General features: G+C 41.8%; 1 protein-coding gene across 1 annotated transcript in view; it reads left to right on the forward strand.

Annotated features, from left to right (window-relative positions):
- The window catches only part of grid2 (glutamate receptor, ionotropic, delta 2), a 442,237-nt gene that overhangs the window by 428,198 nt on the left and 1,807 nt on the right, over positions 1-12,232 (forward strand). Inside the window, exon 15 of the mRNA XM_054611388.1 lies at positions 2,359-2,599. Within this exon, the coding sequence (XP_054467363.1) occupies positions 2,359-2,599 (241 nt within the window). The remainder of the gene's footprint in view (positions 1-2,358; positions 2,600-12,232) is intronic.

Below are 12,232 nucleotides of genomic sequence, written 5' to 3' on the forward strand. Positions count from 1 at the left end.
GCTTGTTTGTGTGTGTGAGGCATCTTTTGTCAAAGTGACAGATAAAAAGGTCAGTACTGTATGAAAGGCACAACACTTGTCGGGGAAAAAAAGGTTGTTTTAACTTTCATAAACAGTGATTTTCCTGTGATTCTGTCATCAGCTAAGAACAATCTTGTACGGAAGCTGTTTAAATTTTGATTAAATACAGGTGCTGTTAAAAAACCTGATCATAGCCATGTCAACTTGCATATCAACAGTGTGCCTGCATGCAACAGCAGCTGTGTTTCAATTCACATTTTTATATGTGCATTTTTAAGTATTGTTTCCATATGGCTTTACTACTATAGACCTCCTCAGTTGTGAAAAATATTTTTTATTTGCTCCAAACCAGTCGATGGAAACGTTGCTTTCTATTGGAAAAAATGTTGCAACGTTTGAGAAATTTTCTTAAAATTCGCTTGACAATTGAATAAAGACACGATTTGTTTTTTGCACCACTGCTCCTTACAAATCTAGCACTGGGAGGGTGAAATGAGTGATCAAGCATGAAGTAATTTAAGAGTCCTGCATTATACAGTACAAAAATACAGTCCAAAAGTAACTAAGTAACATGTTTGAAAGAAAATGGAGCAGGGCCCACTGCTCTACTGAAAAAGAACAGATGCAGTATTGGTATGCGATGTGGGATTTCTACACTGACTACCTCTTATTCATGCCAGTAGACTGATAACCAGGGCTTACAACTAGGCCAATGCTGCCACTACACTACTACCACTGAACACTATTGCAGACCAATTTGATTCGATTTGTTTTGAGTCAATGTTGCACATCATCTACACAAAGTCTTATCTAATCTTGGCGCGAATCCACGTTTATCTGAGCCAAACAATCCCACATTCAAGCCGGCAGTTGGTGGACATGATCTCGTATTAGAATGACTGTTTGTGGATTTGCTGTTCGAATTAGTTTTTCTCTTCTCTTCTCTTCTCTTCTCTTCTCTTCTCTTCTCTTCTCTTCTCTTCTCTTCTCTTCTCCATTTTTAATTGTTCCCATCAATTGCAACTACAACTGGCAATTTTACCATTCCCCAGTCCCACCAGCTCAGTGGAGCCCAGGGAGGGATAAGAGAGTGTCCCTAAATAAGAGTGACGTTGTTGTGAAGCGACGTGCTGAGCCTGTTTGGCTGATTTACATTGAAATGAGCCACGTTTTTGTGGCTATTGTGGATGAAATTAATTATGTAAGCTGTCTACGGGGCTCATTTGCATTTCTTGATTGATTTCAGTCCGTTTTGTGTATTCTGCATGAGGAAAAATGAAGATGAGAGATGGGCACTGTCACTCACGTCAGCATGCTGTAACTGAAATTAGAGGAGGGGTTTGCCCCCAGGAAGTTGTGCAGATAATTGCAAACATCTGTCCCTATGTACACATGTATGAATCCTGTTTAAGTCTTCTTTGTCGTGCATGCTGTTGTGTTTGTGTCTTTGTTCATTTCTGTGTGTGTCTATCTACCCTGTTGGTGTCAAGCAGTGTGGTGGCTTAGTCCATGAGGGATTATTTGCATCTGTTTGTTTTCTGTGTGAGTATGTGCGTGCCTGTGAGGGAGGTATAAGCACACACACACTCACACAATCACACACACATTCCCACATTGCCTTTTGCCTCTTTGTCTCTCCCTTTCCCCAAGCCTCTCTCCCCTCCATGCCCGATCGCTTGTTAAATATCCAGCCGAATGCTAACAGAGCCTCTATAAGCCTGTCTGTCCGTGTGTGTCTGCCGTTCTCCTCCAAACCAAAACGAACGACCCAGTTAAATAATAAGCTGAAGGCTAACAGAGGGACCCCATCAACCTCTGAGCTGTATCCTCTCTGAAGCCATCAATCGTGCGACTAAAGCTAGGCTGCATAATGACATTGTGGCAGTGTACTCGCGCTGTGCTGCAAAACATATTAATGTTAGCCATAATGAGTTTGACAGCCCAATATGGTTGTCAGGGATCAGAGAGGACTTCAGCTGGCAAGCACTGCCCTCCAATGGAAGAGGGGAGCTATGGCAACTGCAGTAAAAGCTGCAGTGTGCTCTCTTTTTATGCAGTTGTGCAATTTTTTTCATTCTCCATGATTGTTTTGAAGCGTTTTGACTGAACATTCAAATGTTGCTCAGACACCATCTATTAACATGCCCAATAAATATGCTCACAATTTTGAACATTTCTCATTCATGCATCTCCACATTCAGTCATGTATGCTTGCTTCTGTAAGTATTTTATAAGGGTTTGTTAATGTTTAGCTTCTGCGTCAGTGTGTGAACAGTATGCTCTCTTTATGTACATGGCTCTATGCTGACATGCCTGTTGCTTCTGCCTTTATCCTAGAATCCTGGAGCTCCAGCAGAACGGTGACATGGACATACTGAAAGTCAAGTGGTGGCCAAAGGACAGCCCCTGCGACCTCTACAGCTCAGTCCAGACTCGGCAGCACAGCAACGCCCTGGACATCCACAGCTTCGCCGGCGTTTTCTGCGTGCTGGCGGCCGGCGTGGTGCTCTCCTGCCTCATTGCTATGGTGGAGAGCTGGTGGTCACGGAGGAAGGGATCCAGAGTCCCCTCCAAGGAGGTAGGAGGATGGATGAGTGACTCAGTAATGGTACAGAGAGAGGTATAAAGTATATTCCAGGTCTTTTCTTATATTGTCAGAGGGGAAAAGCAGTGTAACAGGTAGATAAAAAGGGAAAAAAAATAAGATTGAACAGATGATGATTGGATGGATAATCGGTTTAGTTTCAGGTCTAGTCAAGGTAAGGGAAGAGGGTGTTGAAACACAAAATAAGAAGTTGAGAGTTTGTGGTGAAGTGATGCAAAAAAAAGTTTAAAAAAAAAATCCAATTCCTAAGTCAGGATGCATGAGGAAGAGAGATATGAGCCGAACCTTCCTTGTGAAGGAGTTTCGACACTGACGGAGTCTGGAACCATTGAAAAGCTCCCATGTTCACAATGTTACTTTCCCTGAACTAAATTTGCACACAAGCAACAACACTGTGCTGATAGCACAGGCTGGAGCTGCAGTCGTTGCCAGGCTTTTGCAAATTCTGTCAAAAAGAAACCCGGAGGTGCTATATTAGATCTCCAGTGATTTAACCAGCATTGATCTTTTGCGTAGACTTGTGTATATAAATCCCTGCTTACGTGGGAAGCGAGGGAAAAGGTCAAACAGGACTTGAATGTTTTCAGAAGCCCTGAGAACATTGTGTTAATTTTCCCTTCTCACCCACAACCATGGCCTTAATAGACTGTCAGCCTGTAAAGCATCCTGTCCTGTTATTAAATCTTAATTGTTTTGCGTGGTTAAATACCATCAAATTATCAAAAGGATTAGCCAAGGATACATTATCTGCCAAGAGCGAATATAGCATAACTTACAGTACTTGTAAAGGGTGTTATTTTTTCACCCACTTCTCAGACCTCATTAGTTGATGTAAGTACCGCCATTCATACTGATGCCAAATAAGGTATCTACCTTAGGCTATGATGCAATATAAGATGACCTGGGTGTCATATCCAAGATACACATACTTGCATTAAACACCCATACTTTGAGAGTTAAGGTACTATGAATGAGTTCATTTAGCTGCATGTCTTTACAGTCTAAGATCATGTTTACATTGTAACCACAAAATCCCTACTTTTCTTAGTCTTTACACCTTTATAGAGCACAATCCAGATCCTAAATATGGTTTAATATTGGCGCTATAATGTAGTCAGCATTATGCTACTGCATACATCTCACCTCTTTTTTAATGCTATTTTGATGGTTTGGATTAATTTATAATGAGGCAAATGTGTCATTTTCAACAGGGTAATCAACCTTATTTTTCTGAAAAGTTAATGTTTTGGAGAAAATATGATAGTTGTTAAAAGCCGAATATAAAACAAAAACGCCCGAGGGCCTGTTTGAGTACTGCGCCGTGCCTTGACCAAGGCAGAGTCAAAAAACACCGACTCACAGTATTAAACTGGGGTGTTTATACCAGCGTTCTCTTCAAAACAGTGGCAACACTCCACCTTGTAAATTAGCAGCAGCGCCCTGTGAAATTTCCAATCAGCCTCTATGCGGTTGATCACCTCAGCAGGGATATCATTTGAGGCAATCAAAGTGACGCCGGCAACATAGAAACCCTGTCATTTGGTAGCTTTGTTTGCTCCACCGTAGACAAGACAGGTAACATCTTCATATAAAAACACAAATGGCTGCTTGTTTTGTTTAATTTCAAAATCCATGGCTATTTTCACCAGAATATTAGTTTCTAGCCAAGTTGCAACCTCCCTATTTTAGTAGCTGTTTCATGCACAAAGGGATTTGACAAGGATTTGTGCCAGCTTCCAATTGAACTACGAAACGCCAGCCCCACATTGTCACCTCTAATGCCTACTGCTATGTTTACTAATACACAGAGGGAGAAAGAGTTCAGCTAAATAAATTTAATCAAAACTCGGAAATGGCAGCAAAGTGAAACAAATTTGATATGCAAAACATGCCAATGATGAACTGAAAGAAATGTGATTATGAAGTAATATTTTCACTCTTAAATTAGAGTTAATTGTTTGTGTGTTGGTAACAAATTAGACTGAGGCATCAAGCAGTACAGATTGGTTTTAGCGGAAATGTTTTTGCCAACGGGTAAATGACTTCAGTTTCGAACAATTGCCTTTTCCCCCTCTGAGGAAGCTATTTGATAAAAGCAGGTTAAGGTTAACTTGTGGAAAATTACTTTTAAGAATTAATGTAGAACGGTTCCCTAACCTATCATTCAACTTTCGGTCCTTAATTTTAGTAAAACCAATTTACCGTCAATCAGAGGGGATTAGAAGGGATAGCTATTGTTGCCCGGTTACCAAAGTACAACATTATACTAATTTTGACTGTTTAAGTGAACATCTCTCTGTGGTTCTGACAGAAACAAGTAAGAGAAGCCCGGCTCATCTCTGTAAGGTGTCATGCTGATTTAAAGTTCTGCCAAGAATAAATTAGAAAAAAGGACAAAAAGATGGTAATGAAAATTGTGGCTCTACCCAGGATGATTTAGTGTCAGATCAGGTTACTTTTCATGATAAAAGACCGATAACACCAGTCATCTGGAAAGTAATTTAGAGGGAAAGTTTCAATATGAAAACTCTATAAAGCATCAGTTCCAAATGATTAAGGGAACGGCTCTTAGTCGAACATTGGTGAATCATCACACATTATTGCATCACTTCAGTTTCTAGCTTTTGGAGAGGATTTCTGCCACTCGTAAGACGTCAGTTATGTGACTTGAGTGGTGGTGACCTCCTTTGACAGAAAAGTCAGAAATATACTTCAAACAAGAATTAATGTTGGTGTGTTGGTGGAGGCAAATAGGTGGTTTGTGACTTGACCGATGTGCCTCATCAGCTGTGATCACTGTAGTGTGCACAAGCGTGTTTGACAAACTACTTGGATGTTTCCAACAGCTCTGTTTACCGCAATCCTCCTGCAATGGCTTGCAACTGATCAACAGTTTCAAGTGATTTGTTGTTCATTGATTTATTTAATTGGTTAATTTTACTTGCACTCCAAGTGGATAGCTCGTGATAAAATGTAACAGTTGAAGTCTAAGACTTGCTCACGGTGTGACAGGATTTGTACACATCTGTGAATACAAAAAAGGGGCCTATAAAGCTGCAGGCAGACTCCTCACATTTCAATCAATTTGCCATGTGCAAGTTCCCCATGCATCTGGCATGATGCGCCATTAATGTGGCAACAAACTGCAGTAGGAATAGAACAACATGCTCAACAGCAGGTTGACTGCTGTTCAATCTGCTTAAACTTAATTTAGTTTGTTTTATATTGCAGCCATGATTTATTTCTCCACCGTCTAATTGCTTTGGTAAATCAAGTTACGCATATTCAATATTTACTGTGAATGCTAGAGCCCTTCAATGTGGTATGTGACTAAAACAGACATTCTATGTCACTCAGTTGATTCTTTGTCTAAGCGTTGTGCCTACAGAAGAAACACAGTCATCAATTTTGAGGCCCAGTCATGTGAAACCGCATTGCTGCTCCCAACCGAACCAGAAATATGTTGGTTATGTTTGTAATCATTTAATTCTATGTTACAACATTGACACCCAGCTGACTGCCAATGTCATTTTGTTTTAGACCAGGCAACAATATTTTCTTTCTTCCGCACACACACACCGACATACACACCACGTCTACCCCTAGCCTCCAGCCCCCTGCTCAGTTACCAGCTTTAATCTGTCATTCAGATCAGTAGTCATGTCCGCCAAACGAGCAGCCACAAAGACACCAAACCGCTGGTCGGGCACAAAGTCATGTCAAGCACAGTGTGGTTCAACCCCAACATACGGAAACACGCTTGCCCCCCTGCCATCTTCATTAACCACTAAGAGCAGCCATTGGAATCAGCCCCTGACTGAGCGCAGGAGTGGAGGCGCAGCAGTAAACAGGAGGGACAGCAGGGATTTAAACGCTGATAGTCTTTAATTCTCCTTGTAGTTGTTGAGGTTTTGCATATCAAGGCATCATGCAGTAACTGACATATGTAAATCAATATTATTGTTATTATTTATGTAGAAGTCACATACAGTTGATAGGGTGAACTGTATGTACACTATAATACAATTAGTGTTACTATTATTAGTCCAATGCCTCATTTAAAGACAATGAAATATGTATATAGCTTTGAAGTAATTTTTTGTGCTTAGAGGAGGGAGTAAGATTTGATTTGAGTGCAAATCAAAACAAAGCAGTGGGATAATAGAAGGAATAAAGCAATGGGATATCCAAAATGAGAACAAATAAATAGTGCATTATTAGAAAAGCCCCTTCGTGCTTCCATGGTGAAATTGCACTTGGCTCGGTCAGCCATGATTGTTTTTTATAGTTGACCCCAATAGGTCAAAGCATTGACCTATTGATTGCCTTTGGTTTAGCTCAAGGTTTTGCTCAGAGTAACCACAGGAACCTCAAGGGAGTCAGTTTGCTTCAAACAAAGTGCTAGTAGGATCATCAAACAGCTTCCGAAAGCCCCTGCACCCACTCCTTTGCGACTGGAAACCATTTTTGTGTGTACAAATGAGTTCAGCAACATTAATGCCTTTGAGGAGATACTGTCCCAAAGTGTTACGTAATCATTGTGTTGCGCCAACCTCTATGACAGCAAGCTTTTCACCCACTTTTGAGTGTGACTGTTTGGGGACAAACATAAACACGTTTGCCTTCACGTTGTACGAATTAGTTCATTTCAAGCATACACTAGCCTTAAGACTGACAAATTGTCAGCAAAGGCCACTGCACTTCAAAATAGAACACACCGCGTTGATCGAAGTCGTTCATTTGGCTGAGCTATAATTTCTTATTTCTTCCTAAAATGATCCTGTCGTAATGTATACAAAAACTGTGGGAATACCACACTCAGATCTCAAATCACCATCTGTGCAGAATGTTTCCAAATGGGCAACCAACTGCAGAGATGGTTGCTGAGAACAGAAGAGGAGAGAGTCAAGCTGGGACCACTGCAGCATGTCCTGACTCAGTGGAGGGAGGAAGACAAATTTAAGTCAACTTCAAAGCAGCTAATTAGATAAATTGCATATGTTGCATTTAATCGACTGGGGAAAACTCTCCCTCGTATGCAATTTGGCCAATGGAGTAGGTCTAGTGTGTTTAATGTCATCCAACTTCCTAAAGTTAAATTAATAAAGTGAATCAAAGCATAAAGCTTGTAATTAACTCCACTAGACGCCTCACTCTCTGTCTGTTCAAATTAAGAACTCGTTGGCCTCTGTCTTGCTGTCACAGCGAACACCACTTGAGACCATCACACCGAGCCAACAGCATGCAGCTCCCCATGCAGTTCTGCAAGCTTCACATACAATTGGAAAGCCTGGTGACCCACTCTTTATGCGTGAAAAACTTGGCTTAGTAAAATATATTGGCACCGGGGGGATGAATTGGGAGTGCAGACTTGGCATGTGGACTCTACTTTCAATGCCCTACTCTAATGTAGTTTTTTAAACCAGTTTCATGCTTACAGTGGTCAGTCCGGATTGCAAACAGGGTCCCAAAGACTGCGTTGCAATGATTGGCTAGCTACAGGTCCCGAAAGTGCTTATACACTGATTCAAATTTCATGTTGCTTTGAAAATGGAGTGCTTTGATGAAATGTTGGCTGAGCAAGTCCGAAAACATAAAAAGAAGAGAAGAGGATCCTTCGAAGAGCCGCTTTGACCTCAATCAATGTAAACGACCACACGTTTGCAGGGAACTTGAACTGCCCACACCTCACAACCAGGAAACAAGTTTTACTGTGTCCAAAAATACATATTATAGACATACCTTTTGGAGAATTCAGGCTAGAATTAACCACATTGGGATTTGCATGGTGTTCGTGACTATTATTGCATGTATTATGGCAGACCACCAATGATCCTTATGAACCATCATGGCAATTGCGAAAATCACAAAAACCATAGTGTAATCTAAGGTGAGCAAGTGAGTCAATGTAAAAATAATTGATGAGTGCTGTTACTGAGGTAATCAGTTGGGTCTCATCTATCACAGATGCTTGTTGAACAAAACAAGCATACCCACTATGGCTGCTCTTGCAGAAACACACATCAGACACACACACACACGCACACACACACACACACTAATGAACTTGCACTCTCCCATGCATGCATGCACGTCATCATTACCTAAAGTTTAGAATGGTCAAACACCATATCATGAAACCCATTATTGCAAGATGTACATTTGTTCGGTTTGTTTTAAACATGCTTCATAAGTCCTGTTGGTTTTCAGCTCATGTTCTCAGTTACATACATTTGACTCAAGATGGACGCGATTCACTTTAAATCTGTTAAAACTGGCACAAATCATGACTACGTTCATCCATCAGATTCTATGGCCAAAAACACCATCCCCACCTGCCACTCACATGCACACATGGAAACCCACAATCCACCGTTCAAACTGTAATACAGCTAAGTGTTTGTGTCTGTGTTTCTTATACATACTAAAACATACCTAATCCCACACTGTACATGTCTGTACATGCCTTTACATTCATTGCTGTACTGCTGTGGTAACTGCATTTGACTGTGAGCTATATGTCAGTGTTTGTGTCTGTGTTAAGTGTTGTGGAATGGCTGACATTGCTATCTATGAGGCTGCTTCTCACTGTAAACAGTTTGATTATGAGTTTTTCTACAAAGCTTACTCGCTCAAAAACATAAATACACTCATTTCCACACACTTGATTAATGTGTTTCACCAATGGTGTGTCATAGTTGAGCACATTTCACAACAATATGTACACAAAATAAGTCCAAGTTATCCCTGCTATCTTGGGATCTTATATAGTCTCCATGTTAATTATGACAGTTCTTACATGCTGAATAAATCCCACAAACATGCAATTTATTACAAGGCTGGAAATGAGTCAACTTCGGCTGTATTGCTACTCTTTTACTGTGCTCTAAAGCATATGAACTCATTTTGGGTTGGTGCCTGGGTGGGTGACGCCTGGGCATGCTTGTAATGACAGTACTGTATATGTGAGGTCAAATGGATCACGGTGCTCGTAACACTGCTTTGGAAGCCAGACAAAATGTTGTCACCTTGATCCATTTGACAAACTATTTCCAGATGAGTGTCTGAGGCCCATTTCCTTCATAACAGGGCGGCTGTATTGCTTTACCCTTTTTGGCCAATATTTATGTATATGTTCTACGAGAAGTTTGAATGAAAGAGTTCTGTCATTGGAATCAACCACATCTCCAAAAGTTTAAAACTGAGAGTAATCATAATGCTGCATATTGTCAAAAATAGAAACAATGTTCATTGTCAGAACTCTTCCATAATGGTGACGTCTGTGGTTTTGACCATGTCTGATATTTCATACAATCCATGTAGACTTAGCATGAGAAGAGCAGGCACTTCCTTGTGTATCATCTTCTATGGTACACCTAAAACAGCTGACCTCTTCTTTTGGAAGTTTGTGATTTGGATGGGAATTGCCGGCCTACTCGTTCTAACTCTTTATAATGATCTGTGTCTCTGTGGCTCAAAGCTCTCATATTTCCTTTTTGTTTTGTTTCTGTAGATAAGTACTCTGTGTTGAGGGGTGTAGCGGGCGAGGGGGAGAGAGAGAGAGAGGGGGAGAGAGCAATACAAAATACCATTTAAACATCTCCCCTTTCCAGGTATATAACGACTGTGTGAATGTCTCTCTGAGGACACGAACACAGAACGACCTGCTTAACTGTGTGTGCTGACTGACTGCCGTGTCTTTCTTCTCGCTCACCCCCCACCCGTCTGTCTCTCCAATTGACTCCTCTCTCTCCTCCACCCTTACGATCCTTCCATCTGCCTGATCTTGTCTGTCACTCGTCCCTCCTCTGTCTCTGCCCGTCTACCGATTGTCTGCCTGCGTGTCTATTTGGCTTCTTTTTTTTTTATTATTCTGGCTTGTTTTAATCTTCCCACTCAACTTGCATGCACACATACAAACACAAACACATTGATACGAATTACTTCACATCTCCTTCCCATCAACCCCCTCTCTCTCTCTCTCTCTCTCTCTCCTTCTGTCCCTCTTGCTCACACACACACCCACATGCACGTCACACGCTCACACCAGACACAGGCAGATGGCCCATCTGCCAGGCAAGCTGCCGATCCTTGCCCTCACAACCCCAACGAGCACTGTCTTACCCTGGGCGGTCAGACCCAGAACCAGAACCCTAACGCCGCCAACACCGCTGGCCCCAACACCACCCGTTACCAGCCCCCAGCATGCTGCGACATCCCCTGCGCCCTGATCGTGCAGCACTCCTACGAACCCAACAACCCCTCCGAGCTCACCCCCAAAATGAGAATGACCACCTTCACCACCTCACCTCCCACCCCAAGGTTATACATACAATAGAGGATATAAATAATACATTGGTTAGTAATGCCTGAAGGCCGATGCTGTTAGAAATGTGATGAAATATGAAAGGTAATTTGTGAAGAGGAATGATGGACATCAAGGCGCAGGGTTCAAACTGTGGCGCTCAGAGTATAGCAATGCTCTCTGCTGGATGCAAATGTAACTCTTTTGAAAACCTTTTTTATACCTGGCATTTTGCCAGTGGACTATGTGTGCAATGATGCCTTCCTGCCGTTAGAGGGTGCTGTCTCTCTATCTAGAAGAAAATAGAGCACCATCTTTGACTAGACAGTTAAAAGTTAGATGCTCTGTAAAGTTATATATGCAAGCAAAGGCCTTCAATGAAGTATTTATTTTATGTAACATAGAGATTTTTGCAAAAAACCTCGTATTATTAAATGAAGCCAAAAAGATATTTTACTGTGTGAACTTGGCTTTGTTATCCAAAATAAGGCCTTTGCATTACACAGTAAATTACAGATGTATATTTAAATAAATGTCACATTAATGTCTGAATAGGTTCTGATCATTTGGGTGATTCAGTGTTGACTTCAATTATGTAATGTTACAGTGGGCATAGTGGAGAAAAACCTCCCTTTACAGTAATAAAGATGCAGTCAGGTCCTACAATAAGGTTCTCTCCATAAAAACCTTCCACTCTTCCTCGCCTCGGCCCCTTTCGATCACCTCTCGCAGGTTCCCATTAATGTCCGCTCACTGACAGAAGACTGAACATTTGTGATTCACTCCTCTCTTTCACCTCCCTTCATTTATTTGGGACCGACTCGAACCTTTGGACATCCCCTCCCTCAAACGTTCAGTGTGTGTATGATAGTGTCAAGACAAGCACTAGCGCCCCCTCGTCCTCTCCCTCCTCCCACTGTCCCTTCCTTAGATGGCAACCAGGGGGCACCACCGTTGGTCCCCTCTATCCATGAGCTGCATACAGTAGGTCCAGAGCCCCCTCCAGACCCCCCAGACCCGAAGGACACTCAGGTAACTCTGTCTTTACCCCCCAGTAACGTGACTCCCCCTCCTCACAAAACCCTGTTTGACGTTACCCAAAAAGTGTTTCCATGAAGTGTGAGATGAGACACCTAAAATGATACGACACTCCACACTCTCCACCACCTACCTTTGAGACCCTTACCCTCCATAAAACCAGAGAAGCACATTGCCTCTTATGTGTGGATAATGCAAAAACATTTTAGTAGTTTCAGAAACTCTCCAGTCCGTAACACTTTTCAGCTAAGCCTTCTCCTCTC

Source organism: Anoplopoma fimbria, chromosome 13 (genome assembly GCF_027596085.1).
Source record: "Anoplopoma fimbria isolate UVic2021 breed Golden Eagle Sablefish chromosome 13, Afim_UVic_2022, whole genome shotgun sequence".
Classification (NCBI taxonomy): domain Eukaryota; kingdom Metazoa; phylum Chordata; class Actinopteri; order Perciformes; family Anoplopomatidae; genus Anoplopoma; species Anoplopoma fimbria.